The sequence below is a fragment of the Anolis sagrei genome, chromosome X (assembly GCF_037176765.1).
Source record: "Anolis sagrei isolate rAnoSag1 chromosome X, rAnoSag1.mat, whole genome shotgun sequence".
Taxonomy (NCBI): domain Eukaryota; kingdom Metazoa; phylum Chordata; class Lepidosauria; order Squamata; family Dactyloidae; genus Anolis; species Anolis sagrei.
In genome coordinates, this window is record NC_090034.1 from 49,969,875 (window position 1) to 49,997,769 (window position 27,895).

A 27,895-nucleotide genomic window follows, 5' to 3' on the forward strand; every position below is an offset into this window, starting at 1 on the left:
CATGAGAATTTCAGGGGGGGGGGGTGGCTGAAGCCCCTCAAGCCCCCCCCCCCCCCGAAATTCTCATGGTGGTTCGCAAAAAGGCCTTACTGGTGCATTATTTAAACTGTTATGTTTATTCATATCATGATCTGATCACCATACTCAATATATCCCATATGCATGGGGGTATTGGGGTAATGATACAAAAGATTTGCTAGGCGAGACCCTCTTTCACTCAGACTCAGCCCCCCCCCCCCGAAACTCAGCCCCCCCAAACCCCCCTGAAAGAAATTCAGCCCCCCCCCCCCCCGAAACGAAATCCTGGCTACGGGCCTGAGTCCAGAGATCACTGAAGCCAGCCAATGACGGATCTGGACCAAGCTTGGCGCACAGACTCAACATGGCCAACTGCGAATACTATCAGTTTGGGGGTGATTGTCCTGGGAATCTGGGAGTTGTAGTCCAGAGAGCACTGAAGCCAGCTAATGACGGATCTGGACCAAACGAGTGATATTACCCACCATTCCAAAACAAACAATGCCTTCTTCTAATAAGCCGGGCACCGTCAGGTCCCCAAGCTAATAGATTCTATCTAGAATTCCAAATGCTGTTACTTCAAAATCCCAAACCATCCACCTATGTGACCTCACTTTTAGCTTCAGTGTACCCAAACGTGGCTTATTGCACACTATTCACACATTTATTTCACCAAAGGCTGAATGTTATGTTTGGGCTGGATGCAACTGATGCAGAGAGTTCTGCATGTTTGTATTTCGGAGCTGCCTTGTACATATATACAAAGGTATCTTATGATGTGTATGTCACTATCACAAATGTTTGCTCAGAAGTTTAATGTATACATGCACAGAGAGAGTTTAAATCTATATTTCAAAATATATGGAGATTTAAAACCTGAGGAAAAGGGGAGTTTGGCCTCTAAACTCCAAGCAGCCCTTGGAGCAAAACCCTGCCTTCTTGAAAACGAAAGTAAGGATTCAAAGGTTTTTTTCCTGCCCTTAACTTTTTGCTAAACTTAATATAACTTTCCTCTTTGGAAAGAGAAGCCAGACTATTTCAACATGGGGTTAAAACTAGAATGGTTGGGGGTTTTAGAGGCCCCCAAAACCAAGTTCAAATCTTGCCATGGTCTGAAAAAATCCAAGAGCTGATCTTTATTTACAAGGCGTCGTTTGTCGGAAAAGGCAAAGGAAAGAGAAGGAGAAACCCAGTATCTTGCCAAGGAAAACCCTAAGAGAGTCGACCACAAGCCACAAAAGGTAACTACTCGCCCACTTCCAATATTTCCCTCTCTTCTCACCCAATTGCTTTGGGGACTATGTCTCCCAAGGCGTATGTTTGGGGCATTTTATGTCTCCAAAAGGCACAAAGTTTGGGAACTTTATGTCTCCAAAAGCGTAAGTTGTATAATTTGAGAACCTGAAGTCTCCAAAGCAAAGGATTTGAGAAATGTATGTCTCCAAAAAAAGTTTTAGAACTTTCTAACTTGAAGCTTCCAATAGCACAGGATTTCGGGATTGTATGTCTCCAAAAGTATAAACATTGGGAACTTTATGTTTCCAAAACACAGGATTTAGGAACTTTATATCTTCAAATGTTGCCGAACATGACCCCCCCCCCCAAATAAATAAATAAATAAATAAAATAAAATATAGTTTATAATCAAGGAAGCCTCTTCTCTTCCTTCCTGGTCTTTCTCCCTTTTCCCCGAGTGCATGTGTGTAAATGTTTTAACCTTTTAAATAGGAAAACTTTGATTGGTGCTTATTGTCTCACCAGGCTTATCGAGCCCTCCTTTTGGGTCCTCACCGGCCTCTGCTCGGGCAGGGCCCCCTAAAATTGTGCTCTGCTTCACAAAGATGCACTTTCTGAAATCTTTATTTCTCCAAAGCATATGATTTGGGAACTTTATGTCTCCAAAAGTATAAGTTTTGGGAACTCTTATGTTTCCAAAGCACAGGATTTGGGAACTTTATGTCTCCAAAGATGCACCTTTTGAGATCTTTATGTCTCCAAAGCATATGATTTGGGAATGTTATGTCTCCAAAAGTGTACGTTTTGGGAACTTTATGTCTCCAAAGCACAGGATTTGGGAACTTTATGTCCCCAAAAGTGTGAGTTGTATAACTTTCTAACTTAAAGTCTCCAAAAGCAAAGGATTTAGGAACCCTTTATCTCCAAAGGTGCAGCTTTTACGAACTTTATGTCTCCAAAGCACATAATTTGGGAAGTTTATGTCTTCAAAAGTGTAAATTGTGTAAGTTTCTAACTTAAAGTTTCCAAAAGCAAAGGATTTAGGAACTCTGTATCTCCAAAGGTGCCACTTTTAAGAACCTTGTCTCCAAAGCACTTTTAAGAACCTTATATCTCCAAGAGAGAAAGTTTTGGAAACTTTTGTGTCTCCAAAGCACAGGATTTGGGAACTTGATGTCTCCAAAAGTGTGAGTTGTATAACTTTCTAACGTAAAGTCTCCAAAAGCACAGAATTTAGGAATTTTATGTCTGTAAGTTTTGGGAATGTTATGTCTCCAAAGCTCAGGATTTAAGAGTTTTGTATCTGCAGCCTTTAAGAATCTCCAAAGCATAGGATTTGGGAACTTTATGTCTCCAAAAGTGTACGTTTTGGGAACTTTATGTCACCAAAACACAGGATTTGGGAGCTTTGTTTCCAAACGTGTAAGTTGTATAACTTTCTAACTTAAAGTCTCCAAAAGCAAAGGCTTTAGGAACTTTATATCTCCAAAAGTGTATGTTTTGGGAACGTTATGTCTCCAAAGCACAGGGTTTGGGAAGTTTATGTCTCCAAAAGCCTTTAAGTTTGGGAATTTTATATCTTCAAAAGCTCAAGTTTGGGGAACTTTTAATCTTCAGAAGCACAGGATTTGGGAACTCTGTGTCTCCAAAAGTGTATGTTTTGGGATCTTTTTAATCTCCAAAGCACAGAATTTGGGAATTTTATGTCTCCAAAAGTGTAAGTTTTGGGAACTTTATGTCTCCAAAAACGTATGTTTTAGAATTGTATGTCTCCAAAAGTCTCAGGTTTTGGAAACCTTCTATTTCCAAAGCTCAAGATTTGGGAACTTTATGTCTCCAAACTATAAGAACTTTATGTCTCCAAAGCATGGGATCTGGGAACTTTATCTCTCCAAAAGTGTCAGTATCAATGGAACGTTATGTCTCCAAAGATGCAAGTTTTGGAAAACTTATTATTTCCAAATTTCAGGATTTAGGAACTTTGCGTTTCCAAAAGCTCGGCAATTTTATATCTCCAAAATCTCATGTTTGGAAAACCTTATATCTTCAAAGCTCAGGATTTGGGAACATTAATGTCTCCAAAGGTGTACATTTGAGGAAATGTATGTATATTAAATTAGGAATATATTTTATTTTATGGGATTTGTATCCCACCTTTCTCCCAAAATAGAATGCTAGGCCACCATAAACTTTTATCATAAGCATGTAATAAAAATACTATATAATATTTAAAAAGCACAATAAATAGATTATCAATGATGTAATAAATGGAGAGTATATAAGAAATGAACGATAGAATATGTACACTAACGTGATCCATAATGAAGTAAATGTGGAGCAGGTAACATCATATGTATTGTAAGTAATATAATATGATCAACAATCGAGTAAATTCAAGGAATACAATATAATACACACACACTTGTATATATATTAAAATAGGGATACAATATTGTAAATACTGTAAATCGCAAAATAGGTATAGAGGATATATTTATATGCACATATATATACACTTTAGTTATAATCTGTATATACGCATAATAATAGTTAAAATATGAATGTGTGTATATGGCTGGGGTGTTACACAGACAAGCTTCTGCATCCACGAACAGCTATAGCTCCCACCAATGGTTCTCCATCCAGTGACATTGCAGGTTATAGTGAGTGCTATGAACATGTCCAAGAGCCCTTCCAATGTCCTCCACCAACACAATACTGCCCACCACCCAAGTGAAGATTTTCACACATGGACAATTTCATCCTAGATTTCATGTGTTTCCTCCACCACAAACATCCCAGTATTCCTTTTTCTCTCTCCATTGGTGTGTAATTTCCATGACCCCGCCCACTGCCTCTCCCTTAACCCTTTTCTATCCTTTCCAACGGCACACAGCAAAACGAGGAATTATCAGCAACTGAAAATTGGAGGGGTTTGGGGGGCTGACACAACAGGATGGAAGTTGTAGTTGACCCTGTTTCAAGACACATCACTGTGACCCCCACGTACAGTGAGCCTGGACCACATTTGGCACACAGAACCCCCATGACCAGGCTTGGGGGGGATTTAACCTTGATTTATAGGAGTTGTAGTTCACCTACATCCAGAGAGCACTGTGAACACAACCAACGATGGATCTGGACCAAACTTGCCATGGATGAAGGGATTTGCAGTACCTTCACTCACTTCCAGAGACCACTGCGACCCTCACCAAGGACAGACCTGGACCACATTTGCCACACAGACCCCCCATGACCCACTATACGTCCTGGTGAAGTTTAGTGGAGGACGGACCACGGCTGATGAGATTTGGCTCCCACAAACCACTGCAACCCCCATGAATGATGGAACTGGGCCAAACTTGCCACACAGATTCTCCATGACACACTTTTTGACCTGGTGAGGAGGGTTGGGGGAGGATGGACCAGGGACGATAGGAATTGCAGTATCTTCACTGACTTCCAGAAACCACTGCAACCCCCACAAATGATGCACCTGGATCAGATTTGTCACAGAGACTCCCTATGATACATTTTCTGTCCTGCTGAGGGTTGTGGCAAGATGGACCACAAATGATGGAATTTGCAGTACCTTCACCCACTTCCGCAGAGTACTGCAGCCCTCACAAATGACAGGCCTGGACCAAACTTGGGACACAAAACCCCCATGACCAACAGAACATAGTGGAGAGGTTTTGGGAACTGACCCACCCACGTGGGAGTTGTAGTTCACCCTGCACACAGAGCACTCTGAACCCCACCAATGACAGATCTGGACTAAGCTTTGAACACAGAACCATGGTGACCAACAGAACATACTGGAGGTGTTTGTGAGGGGACCGACCCACCTGTGTGAGAGTTGTAGTTCACCCTGCACCCAGAGAGCATTCTGAACCTCCAATGGTGGATCTGGAACACACGTGGTACACAGAACCCTGATGGCCAACAGAACATAATGGAGGGGTTGGGAGGGAATAACCCACCCATGTGGGAGTTGTAGTTTACCCTGCACCCAGAGCACTGTGAACCCTACCGATAACGGATCTGGACCAAACTTGGCACACAGACCCAACATGCCCAACTGTGAATACAGGCAGACTTTGGGAGTGATTGCCCTCAGAAACTGGGAGTTGTAGTTCACCTGCATCCAGAGAAACCGAGACCCTCACCAACATTGGACTGGTACCAAACTTGGCACAGAGAAACCTCATGACAAACTGAACATACTGCAGGAGTTTATGAGAATTGACCGTGATTTTGGGAGTTGTAGTTCACCTGTATCCAGAGAGCACTGAACCCAGCTAACATCGGATCTGGACCAAACTAGGCACACAGACCTAACACAGCCAGCTGTGCATACAGGCCTGGTTGGGGGAGGATAGCCCCACAATTCTGAGATATGTAATTCACCCACATCCTTATGCATTTTCTAATGGGAGCACTCATAAAGAACAAAATCAAAGACTGGCTTTTTTCTAATAAACAGTATTACTAATTAACTAAATGGTATTACCTAACATCGCAAAACAAATCATGCTTTTCTCAAATTACCCGGGCACTGCCGGGTTCCTAAGCTAGTATTCTAATAAACATAATAATGACAGTGATAAGTAACAACATAATAAAAATGGGGACTCACTGTACAATGACTATAGAGGATATATAGTGTATACAGTATTACATCTATATAACACACACATGTATACATATGTTCTATAGCAGGCATGGGCAAATTTGATCCTCCAGGTGTTTTAGACTTCCACAATTCCCATCAGCCGGTAGACTGTTAAGAGTTGTGGAATTTAAAGTCCAAAACACCTGGAGGGCTGAAGTTTGCCCATGTCTGTTCTATAGCTATGGGATCCAATATGGTGTACTGTAGCCATCACAGCAAGAACAATATAGACAGATAGATAGAGGGATGGATGGATAGATATGATAGAGAGGATAGATAGGATAGATACATACTAGATATGATAAATAGGATAGATAGATGATAGATATGATAGATTGATATATATATATATATATATATATATATATATATATGTAGGATAGATCGATGATAGATATGATAGATGGATGGATGGATACCTTATATACTCGAGTATAAGCCTAGTTCCCCCCCCCCACCCTTTTTAGGCTGAAAAAGCTCCACTCGGCTTATACTTGAGTCAAGGTTATTAATTATTTTACTCTGTTATTAGTATTATTATCATTACATTTATTATTTTACTCTATTTATTATTATTGTTACATTTACATTATTTTACTCTATTATTTTTTAATATTTATTATTTTACTATGTTTATTATTATTACATTTATTATTTTACTCTATTATTGTTATGTCATTTCCATTATTTTACTCTATTATTATTTTTATTACATTTGTTATTTTACTCGCTTTATTATTATTGGAAGGATACATAAGCACATTTACATTGAAGAAGATGAGAATAATGGTTAAATCAGAGTTGGACAGTCTTATCTTAAATTACAGCTTTATGTATGTATTCAAATCCATTTAACCTACTGATGCCTCAATTAATGTAATTTTATTGGTATCTATTTTTACTTTGAAATTAGTAGTAGCTGCTGAATTTCCTACTCTAGGGTTATACTCGAGTCAAGATTGTGTAAAATTACGTGCCTCGGCTTATATTTGGGTCAGCCTATACTCGAGTGTATACGATATATAGATATGATATACCGTAGCCATCACAGCAAGAACAATATAGACAGATAGATAGAGGGATGGATAGATATGATAGATAGAGAGGATAGATAGATACTAGATAGGATAGATAGGATACATAGATGATAGATGGATGGATGGATGGATAGAGATACAGATATGATAGATGGATAGATATAGAGCAGTGGTTCTCAACCTGTGGGTCCCCAGATGTTTTGGTCCAGAGGATAGATAGATATGATAGATGGATGGATAGATAGATAAATATATAGAGGATAGCTAGATATGATAGGTAGGTAGATAGGTAGGTAGGTAGAGGCTATAATTTATATAAATAAAAATGTAATGTTCGTTTGTGGGATTAACAGAACTCAAAAACCACTGGACGAATTGCCACCAAATTTGGCCACAAGGCACCTACTAACCCAAGGAGTGACCATCACTGAAAGAAATTGATTTTGTCATTTGGGAGTTGTACTTGCTGGGATTTATAGTTCACCTGCAATCAAAACACATTCTGAACTCCACCAATGATAGAATTGAACCAAACATGGCACACAGGACTCCCATGAACAACAGAAAACATTAGAAGGGTTTGGTGGGCATTGACCTTGAGTCTGGGAGTTGTAGTTCACCTACATCCAGAGAGCACTGTAGACACAAACAATGATGGATCTGGACCAAACTTGGCACGAATACTCCATATGCCCAAATATGAACACAGATGGAGTTTGGGGGAAATAGACCTTGAGATTTGGGAGTTGTAGTTGCTGGGATGTATAGTTCACCTACAATCAAAGAGCATTCTGAACCCCACGAACGACAGAATTGGGGCAAACTTCCCACACAGAACCCCCATGACCTTCCAGTCCAATTCCCTTCACCAGAGCAAGGAAACGTAATCAAAGCCCTCCTGACAAAGAGCCATCCAGCCATATAGATAGATATATATGATACACACACACACACAGATATAGTATCATAGATTTCAAAGGGATCCGTAAAGAAGGACAATTATATGTTGCATGTTCCAGAGTAGGCAAACCAGACAATCTCCACATCAACACTGATGAAGAAACAGCAAGAAATACTGTTTACCACAAACATAAAGACATTACATAGATTAGAAACCAACACTTTCTCATTATTTTCCAGATCACCAGACTGGGCCACAGCAACACCTGGCAGGGGATGGCTAGTAGATAGATAGATAGATAGATAGATAGATAGATAGGTAGGTACGTACGTACGTACGTACGTACGTACGTACATAGAGGGACAGACAGATGCATAGAGAGATACATAGAGAGATGGATGGATGGATGGATAGATATGATAGATGATAGATCAGATAGATAGATAGACAGACAGTTATAGAGGATAGCTAGATGATAGATATAGAGCAGTAGTCCTCAAACTAAGACCTGGGGGCCGGATACGGCCCTCCAAGGTCATTTACCCGGCTCTTGCTCAAGGTCAACCTAAGTTTGATACGACTTGAATGCACACAACAACAACAACCCTATCTTGTCAGCCAAAAGCAGGCCCACACTTCCCATTGAAATACTAATAAGTTTATATTGTTAAAATTGTTCTTCATTTTAATTATTGTAATGTTTTAAAGTGTTTTTTGGACTACAAATGCGATGAGTGCAGTGTGCATAGGAATTCATTCTTTTTTTTTTTTCAAATTATAATCCGGCCCTCCAACAGTTTGAGGGACTGTGACCTGGCCCTCTGCTTAAAAAGTTTGAGGACCCCTGATATAGAGGAAGGCTAGGTAGATATAGAGGATAGATAGATATGATAGCTGAACAGATAGATATAGAGGATAGATAGATATAGATGATAGATAGATAGATAGATAGATAGAGCAGGCATTCTCAAACTGCGGCCCTCCAGCTGTTTGGGCCTTCAACTCCCAGAATACAAGGGCTTCTGGGAGTTGGAGGCCAAAACAGCTGGAGGGCTATAGTTTGAGGATGCTTGATATAGAGCAGGTGTCCTCAAACTATGGCCCAGAGGCTGGATACGGCCCTCCAAGGTCATTTACCCGGCCCTCGCTCAGGGTCAACCTAAGTCTGAAATGACTTGAAAGCACACAACAACATCTCATCAGCCAAAAGCAGGCCCACACTTCCCACTGAAATAGTAATGAGTTTATATTTGTTAAAATTGTACTTCATTTTAATTATTGTATTGTTTTTAAGTGGTTTTTTTGCACTACAAATAAGACATGTGCAGTGTGCATAGGAATTCATTCATGCTTTTTTTCAAATTATAATCCGGCCCTCCAACAGTTTGAGGGACTGTGACCTGGCCCTCTGTTTAAAAAGTTTGTGGATCCCTGATATAGAGGATAGGTAGAGAGGGTAGATATAATAGATACATACATACATAGAGGGATAGACAGACAGATGGATACATAGAGGGATAGATAGATATGATAGAGAGGATAGATAGATGATACATAGATCAGATAGAGAGACAGATCTAGAGGATAGATTGATAGAATAGATAGATGATAGATAGATATAGAGTAAGGATATAGATATAGAGGATAGATAGATATGGATAGATAGATATGATACCCAGGGTTTCTCAACTTAGGGGTCAGGACCCCTGGGGGGATCGCAAGGGGGAGTCAGAGGGCTCGCCAAAGACCATCAGAAAACACCGTATTTTCTGTTGGTCATGGGGGTTCTATGTGCGAAGTTTGGCCCGATTCTGTCGCTGGTAAGGTTCGGAATGCTCTTTGATTGTAGATAAACTATAAATCCCAGCAACTACAACTCCCCAATGTCAAGATCTATTTTCCACAAATTCCACCAGGGTTCACATTTGGGCATATTGAGTATTCATGCCAAGTTTGGTCCAGATCCATCATTGTTTGAGTCCACACTGCTCTCTGGATGTAGGTGAACTACAACTCTAAAACTCAAGGTCAATGCTAACCAAACCCTTCCAGTATTTTCTGTTGGTCACGGGAGTTTTGTGTGCCAAGTTTGGTTCAATTCCACCATTGGTGGAGTTCAGAATGCTCTCTGATTGTAGGTAAACTATAAACCCCAGCAACTACAACTCCCAAATGACAAAATCAACCCCCCCCCCCAACCGCAACAGTATTCAAATTTGGGCATATCGGGTATTTGTGCCAAATTTGGTCCAGTGAATGAAAATACATCCTGCATGTCAGATATTTGCATGTGGATTCATAACAGTAGCAAAATAACCGTTATGAAGTAGCAACTAAAATAATGTTATGGTTGGGGGTCACCACAACATGAGGAACTGTATTAAGAAAGTTGAGAAACACTGGGATAGATAGATATACAGGATAGATAGATATGATATAGAGAGAGCATAGATAGATAGATAGATAGATAGATAGATAGGATAGATGATAGGTAGACAGACAGATAGATATATCTAGAGGATAGATTGATAGAGATGATAGATAGATAGATAGATAGATAGATAGATAGATAGATAGAAAAATATGATAGATAGATAGATAGATAGATAGATAGATAGATAGATATAGAGGAAGGATAGACAGATAGATAGATATAGAGGATAGATCGATATGCTAGATAGATACTAGATAGATAGATGGGCAAGTGTGGAGTTGGTTGCTCTGCCTTCCATCCCTGCTTCCCCTCCTCCTTTTCTGCCTGCCTCATTCCCTCCATCCCTCCCTCCATCTGCTGACGAGGCGGCTTGGCTCGGTTGTCGCAGGGCCGCGGCCCAGCAAATTGGAAGGGAGAGAAAAATCAAACCAGAAAACGAAATCAAGGAGAATGGGGGGGAAATCATGGAGAGGAAGCCAGGCGCAGCTGTTTTGGAAAGGTGGATAGGGGGATCCTCTTGGACCGCCCCGAAACCCGAGAAAAGGGGGGCGCCGGGGGCTGGTTTTCGGGGAGGAGGGAGGGAATCGCTTGCGGAAGGAGACCCCCAAATATCGGATCGCAGAGAGAAAGAGGGACGGAGAGAGAGAGACACACAGAGAGAGCGGGAAGGAAGGAGACGCACACTCCGCCCTTGCCGTGCGCCCTGGCCAAGTTCAGCTCCCCCCTCCTTCTTCGTCCTCCCCCTTTTCCTCCTCCGCCCCAGCGGCCATTTTCCCGCTCCCCCCTCCTTCTGCTGGCTTTTCTCGAACCGGAACCCCCCATAAGAGGCAGGGGGGGCGAAAGGGGACCCCGAAAAGAGGGGCAGAAGGAGGTGCCCCCCTTCCTGCTTCGTCGCCTCTCGCCTTCCTCTTTTTACGCATTGCTCCCCTGCGCCAAAACAAGAAGCAGGAAGGACCCGAAAAAGAGGTTTGGGCTTTCTGACACTTCAGGCACCGCATCCCAACCCGTGTAGCATCCCATCCCCTTCAGAAGACCCTCCAGAAGAACCCTACACAAGCAACGGTGCCAAAGAAACCCTGCAAACGGCTCAAACCACCCCACTTTCGGGGGGGGGGGTCTCCATTGCGCTTTTCCCTCCTTGGAAGCGACTCTCCCTTCTTTGGACCCAAACCCGCTTCCTTCCGTGCCAAGATCTCATTTCCTATCCCCGAAAGAGGACTTTCCTCACTCGCAAAGCCCCCCACAAATCCTCCCCCCCTAGAACTTTTCTCCCCAAAGCATCCCTGACCCAAATCAGGAGCACAATAAAGATATGAAGCAGAGACCTTGGGGTTTTGTCAAACTTACCATCACCCCCAAAGCGAAGGGACTTGGAGGAGCGGAGTTGGATGCGGCCAACGGAGCGCGAAGATGGGGGGGATTGAGAGAAAGAGAGAGAGAGAGAGAGAGAAGGAGAAAAAAAACACACACACAGAGAGAGAGAGAGAGAAATAGAGGCGGCTTATTGGTGTAAAGGGGAAGGTCCCGCCAAGTTCTGGGTGCTTTCTGTGCTTTCTGTCTTGTTTGAAAGGCGACAGGAGGAGGGGAAGGCTCTCCTTGGGCAGGACTAGCGCCTTGAGTTTCCAAAGCCTTGGATGAGCGGTCGAAAGTGGCACTGTGTTGTTGTGAGTTTGCCGGGCTTTCTGGCCATGCTCCAGAAGCATTCTCTCCTGGCATTTCGCCCGCATCTATATGGTAGGCATCCTCAGAGCTTGTGAAGTCTGTTGGAAACTAATCTATCTATCTATCTATCTATCTATCTATCTATCTATATATATATATATATATAAATGCTCTGTGCATAATGAGTACCTTAAAAACAAAAGAGCCAATGAACAAAATCACACCAAATTTGGCATAAAACGTCTCACAACACAAGGAGTGACCATCACTCAAAAATTAGGATTTTGTCATTTGGGAGTTGTAGTTGCTGGGATTTATAGTTCACCTACAATGAAAGAGCATTCTGAACTCCATCAATGATAGAATTGAACCAAACTTGGCACACAGAACTCCCACGACCAACAGAAAATACTGGAAGGGTTTGGTGGGCATTGACCTTGAGTTTGGGAGTTGTAGTTCACCTACATCCAGAGAGCACAGTGGACTCAAACAATGATGGATCTTGTATTGTCGAAGGCTTTCATGGCCGGAATCACTGGGTTGTTGTAGGTTTTTCCAGGCTATATGGCCATGTTCTGGAGGCAGTTTTTCTCCTGACGTTTCGCCTGCATCTATGGCAAGCATCCTCAGAGGTAGTGAGGTCTGTTGGAAGTAGGAAAAATGGGTTTATATATTTGTGGAATGACCACCAGGGGTTTTTTGTGTTTTAAAAACTCAAAAATTACAACAGCAAAACAACAGAGGGGAAACAAACAGGCACATAAAATCACTCTCAACAAAATATTCCCCCCAGGCACTTCCAAGCCATTGAATGCTAATCAAGGTGATCAGCTAAAACATTCACATCTAGCCCCAGCAGACAAAAGTCCTTTGTCTCACCCTGGTCATTCCACAGATATATAAACCCATTTTTCCTACTTCCAACAGACCTCACTATCTCTGAGGATGCTTGCCATAGATGCAGGCGAAACGTCAGGAGAAAAACTGCCTCCAGAACATGGCCATATAGCCCGGAAAAACCTACAACAACCCAATGATGGATCTTGATCAAACTTGGCACAAGCACTCAATATCAACACAGATGGAGTTTGGGGGAAATAGACGTTGACATTTGGGAGTTGTAATCACTGGGATTCACAGTTCACCTACAATCAAAGAGAGTTCTAAACCCCACGAACGACAGAATCGGGGCAAACTTCCTACACAGAACTCCCATGACCAACAGAAAATACTTAAGGCCATCCAGTCCAACTCCCTTCACTGGGGCAAGAAAACGTAATCAAAGTCCTCCTGACAAAGAACCATCCAGCCATAGATATAGACAGATAGATAGATAAGATTCACATACACACACACAGATATAGTATCATAAGTTTGAAAGGGACCCTTAAAGAAGGACAACGATATGTTGCATGTTCCACAGTGGGCAAACCAGACACTCTCCACATCAACACTGAGAAAGAAACAGCAAGAAATACTGTTTAGCCACAAGCATAAAGAAATTACATATATTAGAAACCAACACTTTCTCATTTTATTTTCTAGATCAACAGACTGGGCCACAGCAACGCGTGGCAGGGGACGGCTAGTCTATATAAATAAAAATGTAATGTTTGTTTGTGGGATTAACAGAACTCAGAAACCACTGGACGAATTGACATCAAATTTGGACACAAGACACCTAACAACCCAATGTATGTCCTTCACTCAAAAATTGATTTTGTCATTTGGGAGTTGTAGTTGGTGGGATTTATAGTTCACCTACAATCAAAGAGCATTCTGAACCCCACCAACGATGGAATTGAACCAAACTTGGTACACAGTTCTCCCATGACCAACAGAAAACACTGGAAGGGTTTGGTGGGCAGTGTCCTTTGGTTTTGGAGTTGTAGTTCACCTACATCCAGAGAGCATTGTGGACTCAAACAATGATGGATCTGGACCAAAATCCATATGAAGACTCCATATGCCCAAATGTGAACACTGGTGGAGTTTGGGGAAAATAGAATCTTGACATTTGGGAGTTGTAGTTGCTGGGATTTATAGTTCACCTACAATCAAAGAGCATTCTGAACCCTACGAACGACAGAATTGGGACAAACTTCCCACACAGAACCCCCATGACCACCAGAGTGGGCCACAGCAAGACCAAACTCTACACGAATACTCAATATGCCCAAATGTGAACACTGGCGGAGTTTGGGGAAAATAGAATCATAGAATCATAGAGTTGGAAGAGACCTCATGGGCCATCCAGTCCAACCCCCTGCCAAGAAGCAGGAATATTGCATTCAAGTCACCCCTGACAGATGGCCATGCAGCCTCTGTTTAAAAGCCTCCAAAGAAGGAGCCTCCACCACACTCCGGGGAAGAGAGTTCCACTGCCAAATGGCTCTCATTTGGGAGTTGTAGTTGCTGGGATTTATAGTTCACCTACAATCAAAGAGCATTCTGAACCCCACCACCAATAGAATTGGGCAAAACTTCCCACACAAAACCCCCATGACCACCAGAGTGGGCCACAGCAAGGTGTGGCAGGGGACGGCTAGTAATAATAATAATAATAATAATAATAATAATAATAAACTTTATTTATACCCGGCCACCATCTCCCCAATGGGGACTCGGAGCAGCTTACATGGGGCAACATATTACATCAAAATAAAACCAAAACATAAACAACAAGCAACATCAACAAAATTACATGAAAAAAACATATGAATACAATAACAAAATAACATTACAATAAACACAGTCGCAGTAACAGTCGCAGTAACTAAGTAAGTGAGGTTTATATCTCTGTGGAATAATGTCCAGAGTGGGAGAAAGAAACAATCAGGGTCCGCTAACACCTTGTAACAAATAATAATAATATAATAATAATAATAATAATAATACACTTTATGTATAACTCGCCACCATCTCCCCAAAGGGGACTCGGTGCGGCTAACATGTGGCCAAGCCCAAAATAATACAACATAATAAAGACACAATGACAAAATACATCATAACAAAATATAAAATAACAAAATTAACAATATATGCAATTTCTAATGGGAGCACTCATAAACAACAAAATCAAAGACTGTTTTTTCCTAATAAACAGTATTACTAATTAACTAAATGGCATTACCTAACATTGCAAAACAAATCATGCTTTTCTCAAATTACCCAGGCACTGCCGGGTTCTTAAGCTAGTATTCTCATAAACATAATAATGACAGTGATAAGTAACAACATAATAAAAATGGGGACTCGCTGTACAATGACTATAGAGGATATATAGTGTATACAGTATTACATCTACATAACACACACATGTATACATATGTTCTATAGCAGGCATGGGCAAATTTGATGCTCCAGGTGTTTTGGACTTCCACAATTCCCATCAGCCGGTAGACTGTTAAGAATTGTGGGATTTAAAGTCCAAAACACCTGGACGGCTGAAGTTTGCCCATGTCTGTTCTATAGCTATGGGATCCTATATGGTATACTGTAGTCATCACAGCAAGAACAATGTAGACAGATAGATAGAGGGATGGATAGATATGATAGAGAGGATAGATAGATACTAGATAGGATAGATAGGATTGATAGATGGATGAGTGGATAGATATACAGGGTTAGTCAAAATGCATAGGCCAATAAGCATTTCAATTGAATGGCTTATTGGCCTATGCATTTTGACTAACCCTGTATAGATATGATAGATGGATAGATATAGAGCAGTGGTTCTCAACCTGTTGGTCCCCAGATGTTTTGGCCTTCCACTTCCAAAAAATCCTAACAGCTGGTAAACTGGCTGGGATTTCTGGGAGTTGTAGGCCAAAACATTTGAGGACCCACAGGTTGAGAACCACTGATATAGAGGATAGATCAGTGGTTCTCAACCGGTGGGTCTCCAGGTGTTTTGGCCTACAACTCCCAGAAATCCCAGCCAGTTTACCAGCTGTTAGGATTTCTGGGAGTTGTAGGCCAAAACATCTGGGGACCCACAGGTTGAGAACCACTGGGACAGATAGATATGATAGATGGATGGATAGAGGGACAGACAGACAGATGTCCACGAGGACTCCAATATCTTCTTCACACGTACTGCTCTCGAGCCAGGCATTGTTCCCCATTCTGTATCTTTGCATTTCGTTTTTTCTGCCTACGTGGAGTATCTTGCATTTGTCACTTGCCAATATTTATTTATTTACTTTACTTGTATACCGCCCCTCTCAGCCTTCTGGCGACTCGAGGTGGTTTACAAGGCAAAATTCAGTGCCACCAAACACAGTACATTTTAAAACATTAACAGCAATAAAATCAAAGCAACAGCAAAAAAAAAAAAAAAACATGTCAGTAAGTCATCAATAAAAACATTGTCCAAGTCCATCGTGTAATTGTCCTGTTTTCCTATGTCCATTACTCAATATTTGCAAATGCTTGCTCGAACAGCCATGTTTTAAGTTTTTTCCCGAAACGTTAGGAGCGACGAAGCCAATCCGATCTCCTTAGGGAGGGCATTCCATAGCTGAGGAGCCACCACTGAGAAGGCCCTGTCTCTCGTCCCCACCAAACGTACTTGTGACGAAGGCGGGAGCGAGAGCAGGGCCTCCCCAGATGATCTTAACGTCCTCGATGGTTCGTAAGGGGAGATACGTTCGGACAGTTAAATTGGGCCAGAACCGTTTAGGGCTTTATAGGCCAAAGCCAGCACTTTGAATTGGGCCCAGTAGCAAACCGGTAGCCAGTGGAGCTGGCGCAACAGGGGAGTTGTATGCTCCCGTCTGTTGTGTAGCAACACAACAGACAAGGGTTCTTTCTCCCACCCTGGACATCATTCCACAGATATATAAACCGGTTAAATGAGAGTCTACTATAATAATAATGAGGATGAAGATGAGTTCTGGATAACTGGAAGTTTACTGTAATGAGGTTGGAGATGAGGTTCTGGTTAATCGAGAGTCTATTGTACTGATATAGATGAGGATGGGTTCTGGTTAACTGAGAGTCTATTGTACTGATATAGATGAGGATGGGTTCTGGTTAATCGAGAGTATTGTACTGATATAGATGAGGGTGGATTCTGGTTAATCGAGAGTCTATTGTACTGATATAGATGAGGGTAGGTTCTGGTTAATCGAGAGTCTATTGTACTGATATAGATGAGGATGGGTTCTGCAACCCCTCCAGGGGTCCTGACCCCCAAGTTGAGAAATGCTGAGATAGATGATAGAGTAAGGATAGATAGATATAGAGGGCAGATAGATAGATAGATAGATAGATAGATAGATAGATAGATAGAGATAGATAGATAGATAGATAGATAGAAACAGGATAGGAAGAGAGGATAGATAGATATAATACATACATGCATGCATACATGTATGTATGCATATTATTGCTGTTAATTGCAGCAATAATATGTTTCATGCTTATGTCTATGTTTGATGTTTTTATAGTTTTAATGGTATCTATCTACAGTTATATGTTATTGATTTAGATATGTGATATTTTATATATATCTGAGGCATTGAATTTGCCATTTATTATGTTGTAAACCGCTTTGAGTCCCCCCAGGGCTGAGAAAAGCGGTATACAAATGCTGATATTATTATTATTATTATTATTATTATTATTATTATTATTAATAATAATAATAATACATAGAGGGATAGACATACATACATAGAGGAATAGCTAGATATACAGGATAGATAGATATGATATAGAGAGAGGATAAATAGAGGATAAATAGAGGATAGATGATAGGTAGACAGATAGGAAAGATGATAGACTCTGGTTAACTGAGAGTCCACTATAATGATGATGAGGGTGAAGATGAGGGTGAGTTTGGGATAATTGAGAGTGTATTGTAATGATATTGATGAGGATGGGTTCCAGTTAACTGAGAGTCTACTATAATGATGATGAGGGTGAAGATGAGGGTGAGTTCGGGTTAACTGAGAGTATCACAATCATGCTGTAGCTGAGGACGAGTTTCGGTTAACTGAGAGTCAACTGTAACAATTACGCAGATGAAGATGAGGGTGAGTTCTGGTTAATTGAGAGTCTGCTGTAATCATGATGTAGATGAGGGTGGGTTCTGGTTACCTTAGAGTCTAACAATTATGAGGGTGAGTTCTGGTTAATTGAGAGTATTGTAATCAGGCTGTAGGTGAGGACAAGTTTTGGTTAACTGAGAGTCAACTGTAACAATTACACAGATTAAGATGAGGCTGAGTTCTGAGAGTATTGCAACCATGCTGTAGGTGAGGACGAGTTTCAGTTAATTGAGAGTCAACTGTAACAAATACACAAATGAAGATGAGGGTGAGTTCTGGTTAATTGAGAGTCTACTGTAATCATGATGTAGATGAGGATGGGTTCTGGTTAACTGAGAGTCTAACAATTATGTGGGTGAGTTCTGGTTAATTGAGAGTATTGTAATAATGCTGTAGGTGAGGATGAGTTTCGTTAACTGAGAGTCAACTGTTGTCTGCTTGAGGCAGGTGTGAATGTTGCACTTGGCCAGTTGATTAGCACTGAATAGCCTTGCAGCTTCAAAGCCTGGCTGATTGCTACCTGGGAAAATTCTTTGTTGGGAGGTGTTAGCTGGCCCTGGTTGTTTCTTGTCTGGAATTCCCCTGTTTTTGAGTGTTGCTCTTTATTTACTGTCCTGATATTAGAGTTTTTTTAAATACTGGTAGCCAGATGTTGTTCATTTTCATGGTTTTCTCCATATGCTTGTGGATTTCAGCAGCTTCTCTGTGTAGTCTGACGTGGTTGTAAGAGTGTTCTCCAATCATATGCTGTGTCCAGGTTGGTTCATTAGATGCTCTGCTATGGCGGAGTTCTCTGGCTGAATGAGTCTGCAGTGCCTTTGATGTTCCTTGATTCGTGCCTGGGCAATGCTGCTGCCTTTGGGGATCCCTATAGAGACTTGTCCACAGCTGCATGATGTATGTATGTATTTATTTATTTATTGCATTTTTATTCCGCTCTTTTCAGCACAAAAGCAACTCAGGGCGGCGTACAGGTTGGCAACAATTAGATGCCATAAACATACATCCTTGCATATAAATTAAAAACATTTAATATCACAAAATAAAAATTCATATAAAAACAAATTAAAACTATAATAATTAATGTCTACCAGTTCAACTCCTTATCCATAAGCCCTTCGGCGTTCGCTGTTTCATCATACTGGATTTATTCCATTACACCATGTTACCAGGTTTTTACTCTTTTCCAAAAGGTCAGGAGGGAGGGGGCTGATCTAATATCCCTGGGAAAGGAGTTCCACAGCCGAGGGGCCACCGCAAAGAAGGCCCTGTCTCTCGTCCCCGCCAAGCACGCCTGCAAGGAAGGCGGGATTAAGAGCAGGGCCTACCCAGATGATATATGGTAGACTCCCGCAGAGGTGAGAGGATCCCTCTTGTCCTTTGCTGAATGGAGCATTTGTTGGATTTTCTTGGTGGGTCTGTAGATAGTTTGGAGGTTTTTTGAATTTCAGTGTCAATGTTGACTTTTGTGGAGAGGTGGCTGCCAAGGTAGCAGAAATGGTCAACAATTTCTAATGTTACAACATTAAGCTGTATTTCTGGCATTGGAGAGGGATTGGCCAGTGACAGCTGGAAGAGGACTGAAATTCAACACCGCCTGAGCTCTGCGAGTGCAGCATTTTTCCAAATGAAGCAGAGAGTGTTTGAGGGCCGGGACATCTGTAGGGATACCAAGGTGCTTGTTTATAAACCTATTGTCCTCTCAACCCTGCTATACGATTGCGAGACGTGGACAGTCTACAGACGTCACATGCAACTCCTGGAACTATTCCATCAGCGCTGCCTCTGAAAAATCCTGCAAATCTCTTGGGAAGACAAGCGGACAAACGTCAGCGTGTGGGAAGAGGCAAAGACCACCAGCATTGAAGCGATGGTCCTCCGCCATCAACTCCTCTGGATTGGCCACGTTGTCCGGATGCTTGACCACCGTCTCCCAAAGTAGTTGCTCTATTCCAAACTCAAGAACAGAAAACAGAATGTTGGTGGACAGGAAAAAAGATTTAAAGATGGGCTCAAAACTAACCTTAAAAACTCTGGTATAGACACTGAGAACTGGGAAGCCCTGGCCCTTGAGCGCTCCAGCTGGAGGTCAGCTGTGACCAGCAGTGCTGCAGAATTTGAAGAGGCACGAATGGCGGGCGAAAGAGAGAAACGTTCCAAGAGGAAGGCACGTCAAGTCAACCCCGACCGGGACCGCCTTCCACCTGGAAACCGATGCCCTCACTGCGGGAGAAGATGCAGATCAAGAATTGGGCTCCACAGTCACCTACGGACCCACTGCCAGGGTACTACACTTGGAGGACCATCATCCTCGGACTACAAGGGATCACCTAAGTAAGTAAGCAAGTTTGTAGGTTGTGTTTCCTCATCGGCTTCTCTATGCAGTCCATGGTTTCCTTGATGTATGCAAGAACACTTTTCCTCTGGGCGGGTCTTTGAAGCTATAAGGCTTTTCAATGCTAATCAAGGTGCAGAGGTGAGAACCACCTAATCTGGGCTCTACAGGCCAATGGAGGCTCCACCACAGACATCAGAAGAGCTGCAAGACCAAGAACAAACCATGAGAGTCAAGACAAAGATCCACCCAGAGGAAAAAGTGTTCTTACCAGACATCAAGGGAACCACTGACCACATTGGGAAGCTGAGGAAGAAACACAACCCACAAACTATCTACAGATGCACTAAGAAAATCCAAACAAATATTCCGTTTAGTAAAGGACAAGAGGGATCCTCTCACCTCTCCAAGAGTCTCCCGTATACCATGCGGTTGTGGACAAGTCTACATAAGGACCACCAAATGCAGCAACACTGCCCAGACACGAATTAAGGAACATGAAAGGCACTGCAGACTCATTCAACCAGAGAAGTCAGCCATAGCAGAGCACCTGATGAAACAACCTGGACACAGAATACTATTTGAGAAGACAGAAATGCTGGACCACTCTGACAACCATCATGTCAGACGACAAAGAGAAGCCATTGAAATCCACAAGAAGCACGTGGGCAACTTCAACAGAAAGAAGAAAATCATGAAAAGGAACACAATCTGGCGACTAGTATTTAAAAAACTCTAAAATCAACACAGTAAATAAACAACAACAATCAAAAACAGAGGATTCCAGACAAGAAACAATCAGGGCCAACTAATCACCTCTCAACAAAAGATTTCCCCCATGCAGTAAGAAGCCAGACCTTGAAACTGCTAGGCCATTAAATGTTAATCAAGATGGCCAACTGCAACATTCACACTCGCCTCAAACAGACAAGAGTTCTTTCTCCCACCCTGGACATTACACAGATATATAAACCCAATTTTCCTCGTTTCCAACAGACCTCACAACTTCTGAGGATGCCTGCCATAGATGCAGGCAAAATGTCAGGAGGGAATGCTTCTGGAACATAGCTAGACAGCTCAGAAAACTCACAACAGCCCAGTTATTCCGGCCATGAAAGCCTTCGACAATACAAGTGGCAATGTTTTCCCTTGCCTTCCTCTTTGCTTTCCTTTCAGAACAATTTTCATCCTTTCTGACTCTTTGAAAGGAGGAAGGAAGAGAGGAAAGAAAGATAGAGTGCTTGATGCTACATGCAGAATAATAATAATAATAATAATAATAATAATAATAATATGTGTCAGGAGCGACCTGAGAAACTGCAAGTCATTTCTGGTGTGAGAGAATTGGCTGTCTGCAAGGATGTTGCCAAAAGGACGCCCGGATGTGTTACCATCCTGTGGAAGGCTTTTGTAATGTCCCTGCTGGAGCTGGAGAAGCTGGAGCTGACAGATGGGAGCTCACCCTGCTCCCCAGATTTGAACTGCTGACCTTTCAATCAGCAGTCCTGCCAGCACAAGGGTTTAACCCAATGCGCCACCAGGAGCTCCAATAATAAAAATACTTTATTTATATTCCGCCCTCTCTCTCCCCGGGAGACTCAGTCCGGATTCACAACAAAAGATGGCAAACATTCAATGCCAGATCCAATCTATCTTCTATCTCCCTCTATGCCCCACCTCGGAAGTTTAGCTCATCTAGGGAGGCCCTATTCTTGATCCCACCACCTTTGCAAGCGTGATTGGTGGGGACGAGAGACAGGGCCTGCCCAGTGGTGGCCCCTCGTCTATGGAACTCCCTCCCCAATGAAATCAGGTCAGCTTCCTCCCTCCAGAGTGGCTTCCAAATTGGCAATAATTCAATTCCACATTAAGACATTTAAAAACATACAAATTACATTGTGCATTTGAATATGTTTAAATAAGCAGTCAAAAACAAAGCACATAGTCTCAAAAATCATAGTAATATATAATATATTTCTATATAATAAGTAATGATATAATATATTATTATATCATATTATTATATATTATAGCAAGTCACCTTGTCTGTCTCCTGAGGAATCTGTATAACAATTAAGTAGCAACAGTAAGAACAGACTACAGAACAACCGACTGGCTCAAGTTTGGGAAAAGAGTATGGCCGGGCTGTATACTCTCATCCGACCTATTCAACTTGCATGCAGAACACATCATGTGACATGCGGGGTTTGACGAATTCAATATATTTACATATGTGTGTGTTATAATATTATTATATAATATTATAATTATATTAATATATGTTATAATCTTATTATAATATAATATTTATTATTATTAATATTATTATTATTTACAGTATTTATATTCTGCCCTTCTCACCCCAAAGGGGACTCAGAACGGATCACAGAACACCTATACGGCTAACATTCGATGTTGTCATACACTGACAAGGCAGACAACTGTAGATAAGAGGTATATATAGACTTTGCCATCTTCGGCATATTGGAGGCTTGTGCTCGGTTCCGGCCATGGAGTGTATGTGTGCGTGTGTTCTGTCGCTCCACTTTCGCTGCAGAAGAGCTTTGTTTGTAAATGCCCTCATTGATTGAATTTTTCTGGCATTTCCTTATGGGTACCTTAAATGCCTCCCTGCTTTAAAGCAGTACCTATTTATCTGCTCACATTTGTTTTCAAACTGCTAGGTAGGCAGAAGCTGGGCTAATGACCAGGAGCTCACTTACCCTGACCTGGGCTTCGAACTGTCAACCTTCTGATTGGCAAGATGTACTGCAGTTGGCGGTTAACCTGCTGAGCTAAAGCCTGGTTGAGCTTTCCTCCCAACTACAGGGCCCCTTCTGAACTTTTCCTCCCAAACAGGAACTCCCACTATTGGCTGTTTAGATGCCAGGTCGCTTTCCGCTGATTGTTATTATATTATTATATTATTATAATATACTAGCTGTACCCGCCACACGTTGCTGTGGCCAACCTCCCCTCCCTCTTTCTCCCCTTCTTTCCCTCCTTCCTCTGTTCCCTCTTTCCTTCCTTCCCTTTTCTTCTTTCCTTCTCTCCATTCTTCCTTCTCTACCTCTTTCCTTCCTTCACTTTGTGCATCCATCCGTCCTTCTCTCTTTCTACCTCTTTCCTTCCTTCCTTCCTTCCCCCCTTTTACTTTTCCTTCTTTCTTTCTCACCTTTCTTCCTTCTCTACCTCTTTCCTTCCTTCTTTCACTTTGTGCTTCCGTCCTTCCTTCTCTCTTTCCTTCTTTCCTTCCCTCCCTCTTTCTCTCCTTCTTGCCCTCCTTCCTTTTCTCCCTCTTTCCTTCCCTCCCTTTTTTCTTTCCTTCTCTCCTTTCCTTCTCTCTTTCTTTCCTTCCCCCTTTTTCTTTTCCTTTTTTCTTTCTCTCCTTTCTCTCTCTTCTTCCTTCACTCCCTCTTTCCCTCCTTCCCTTTTTTCTTTCCTTTTCTCCTTCCTTCTCTACCTCTTTCTTTCCTCCCCCCTTTTTCTTTCCCTCCCTCTTTCTCTCCTTCCTGCTCTGCCTCTTTCCTTCCTTCCTTCTCTCTTTGCTTCCATCCTTCCTTCTCTCTTTCCTCCTTTTCTTCCCTCCCTCTTTCTCTACATCTTTCACCCCTTCCTTCACTCCCTCTTTCCTTCCTTCCTTCCCTTTTTTCCTCCCTTCTTTCCTTCCTTATTTCTCTACCTCTTCCCTTCCTTCTCTCCTTTTTCTTTCCCTCTTTCTCTCTCTCTCCTTTCTTCCTTCTCTACCTCTTTCCTTCCTTCCTTCTCTCTTTGCTTCCTTCTCCCTTTTCTCCTTTCTTTCTTTCCCTCCCTCCCTCCCTCTTTCTCTTCTTTCTTTCTCCCCTTCTTTACCTTTTTTCTGTATCATCATTTAGCTTTTCATCATTTAGCTTTCTGGGTTTTTAAGATCTTTCTGCTGTTTTTTTTTTGGGGGGGGTGTTATGAGTGATGGTCACTCATTGGCCTGTTAGGGGTATAGTGTCCAAATTTGGCGTCCATTTGTCCAGTGGTTTTTGAGTTCATTACATTTTTATTTATATAGATTAGCCATCCCCTGCCACGCGTTGCTGTGGCCGTCTGGTGATCTGGAAAACAAAAGTAATGATTTCTAATATATGTAATTCCTTTATGCTTGTGGGTAAACAGTATTCCTTGTTGTTTCTATGTCAGTGTTGATGTGCAGTTTGTCTGGTTTGCCTACTCAGGAACATGCAACATATAATTATCCTTCTTTAGGAGTCCCTTTCAAATCTATGATACTATATATCTCTCTGTGTGTGAATCATATCTTTCTATCTATATCTATGGCTGGATGGCTCTTCGTCAAGAGGGCTTTGATTACGTTTTCTTGCCCTGGTGAAGGGAGTTGGACTGGATGGCCTTAAGTATGGTGGTTCTGTGTGGGAAGTTTGCCCGAATTCTGTCTTTGGTGGGGTTCAGAATGCTCTTTGATTGTAGGTGAACTATAAATCCCAGAAACTACAATTACCAAATGTCAGGGTCTATTTTCCCTAAACTCCATCTGTGTTCATATTTGGGCATATGGAATATTTGTGCCAAGTTTGGTCCAGACCGATCACTGTTTGTGTCCTCAGTGCTCTATGGGTGTAGGTGAACTACAACTCCCAAACTCAAGGTCAGTGCCCAGCAAACCCTTGTAGTATTTTCTGTTGGTCACGGGAGTCCTGTGTCCCAAGATTGGTTCAATTCCATCATTGGTAGAGTTCAGAATGCTCTTTGATTGTAGGGGAACTATAAATCCCAGCAACTACAACTCCCAAATGACAAACTCAATTTTTTTGAGTGAAGGACATACATTGTGTTGTTCGGTGTCTTGTGTCCAAATTTGGTGTTAATTCGTCCAACGGTTTTTGAGTTCTGTTAATCCCACAAACGAACATTACACTTTTATTTATATAGACGAGATAGTGTTGTTGTTGTTGTTGTGTGCATTCAAGTCGTATCAAACTTAGGTTGACCCTGAGCAAGAGCCGGGTAAATGACCTTGGAGGGCCGTATCCAGCCCCCGGACCTTAGTTTGAGGGCTCTTGATCTATATCTATCATCTAGCTATCCTCTATAACTGTGTATCAATCTACCTATCTACCTATCTACCTATCTATCTATCTATCTATCTATCTATCTCTCTCTCTCTCTCTCTATGTTTCTCTCTATGCATCTGACTATCTGTCCCTGTATGTATCTATCTAATCTAATCTAATCTATCTATCTATTAATCTATCTATTATAGCCTCTACCTACCTATCTACCTACCTATCATATCTAGCTATCCTCTATCCATCCATCCATCCATCGCAGTGTTTCTCAACCTTCCTAATGCCGCGACCCCTTAATACACTTCCTCATGTTGTGGTGACCCCCAACCATAAAATTATTTTTGTTGCTACGTCATAACTGTAATTTTGCTACTGTTATGAATTGTAATGTTAATATTCAATATGCAGAATGTATTTTCATTCCCAGGACCAAATTTGACACAAATACCCAATACGCCCAAATTTGAATATTGGGGGTAGGTGGGTGGGTGAGTGGGTTATTTTGTCATTTGGGAGTTGTAGTTGCTGGGATTTATAGTTCACCGACAATCAAAGAGCATTCTGAACTCCGCAAACAATAGAGTTGAGCCAAACTTGGCACACAAAGCTCCCATGACCAAGAGAAAATACTGGAAGGGTTTGGTGGACATTGACCTTGAGTTTGGGAGTTGCAGTTCACCTACATCCAAAGAACACTGTGGACTCAAACAATGATGGATCTGGATCAAAATGGGCATGAATGCTCAATAATGTGAACACTAGTGGAGTTTGGGGAAAAGAGACTTGACATTTGGGAGTTGTAGCTTCTGGGATTTATAAATCACCGCCAATCAAAGAGCATTTTGAACCCCACCAATGACAAAATTGGGCCAAACTTCCCACACAGAAACCCCATGACCAACAAAAAAATACTGTGTTTTTTGATGGTCTTTGGAGACCCCTTTGACACCCCCTCACGACCCTCCCAGGGCTCCCGGAGTTCAGAATGTGTTTTGATTGCAGGTGAACTATAAATCCCGGCAAGTACAACTCCCAAATGACAAAATCTATTTCTTTCAGTGATGGTCACTCCTTGGGTTAGTAGGTGCCTTGTGGCCAAATTTGGTGGCAATTCGTCCAGTGGTTTTTGAGTTCTGTTAATGCCACAAATGAACATTACATTTTTATTTATATAAATTATAGCCTCTACCTACCTATCTACCTACCTATCATATCTAGCTATCCTCTCTCTCTATATATTTATCTATCTATCCATCCATCTATCATATCTACCTATCCTCTATATCAGTGGTTCTCAGCCTGTGGGTCCCCAGATGTTTTGTCCTACAACTCCCAGAAATCCCAGCCAGTTTACCAGCTGTTAGGATTTCTGGAAGTTGAAGGCAAAAACATCTGGGGACCCACAGGTTGAGAACCACTGCTCTATATCTATCCATCTATCATATCTATATATACATCCACCCATCCATCTATCATCTATCTATCCTATCTATCCTATTTAGTATCTATCTAACCTCTCTATCTATCATATCCATCCATCCCTCTATCTATCTGTCTATATTGTTCTTGCTGTGGTGGCTACAGTATACCATATAGGATCCCATAGCTATAGAACAGACATGGGCAAACTTCAGCCCTCCAGGTGTTTTGGACTTTAAATCCCACAATTCTCAACAGTCTACTGGCTGAAGGGAATTGTGGAACTCCAAAACACCTGGAGGATCAAATCTGCCCATGCCTGCTATAGAACATATGTATACATGTGTGTGTTATGCAATATTCCTGCTTCTTGGCAGGGGGTTGGACTGGATGGCCCATGAGGTCTCTTCCAACTCTTTGATTCTATGATTCTATGATTCTATGTAGATGTAATACTGTATACAATATATATCATCTATAGTCATTATACAGCGAGTCCCCATTTTTATTATGTTGTTACTTATCACTGTCATTATTATGTTTATGAGAATACTAGCTTAAGAACCCGGCAGTGCCCGGGTAATTTGAGAAAAGCATGATTTGTTTTGCGATGTTAGGTAATGCCATTTAGTTAATTAGTAATACTGTTTATTAGGAAAAACCAGTCTTTGATTTTGTTGTTTATGAGTGCTCCCATTAGAAATTGCATATATTGTTGATTTTGTTATTTTATATTTTGTTATGATGTATTTTGTCGTTTTGTGTTTATTATGTTGTATTATTTTGGGCTTGGCCACATGTTAGCCGCACCGAGTCCCCTTTGGGGAGATGGTGGCGAGTTATACATAAAGTGTATTATTATTATTATTATTATTATTATTATTATTATTATTATTTCCTTTGTTACAAGGTGTTAGCGGACCCTGATTGTTTCTTTCTCCCACTTTGGACATTATTCCACAGAGATATAAACCTCACTTACTTAGTTACTGCGACTGTTACTGCAACTGTGTTTAGTGTAATGTTATTTCGTTAGTGTATTCATATGTTTTTTTAATGTAATTT

At 41.6% G+C, this 27,895-nt stretch overlaps 1 protein-coding gene across 1 annotated transcript in view; it reads right to left on the reverse strand.

The window, feature by feature from the left end:
• The window catches only part of NFIC (nuclear factor I C), a 111,400-nt gene extending 99,498 nt beyond the window's left edge, over positions 1 to 11,902 (reverse strand). Inside the window, exon 1 of the mRNA XM_060785191.2 lies at positions 11,649 to 11,902. Within this exon, the coding sequence (XP_060641174.1) occupies positions 11,649 to 11,651 (3 nt within the window). The 5' untranslated portion in view covers positions 11,652 to 11,902. The remainder of the gene's footprint in view (positions 1 to 11,648) is intronic.
• Between the last annotated feature and the right edge of the window lie 15,993 nt (positions 11,903 to 27,895).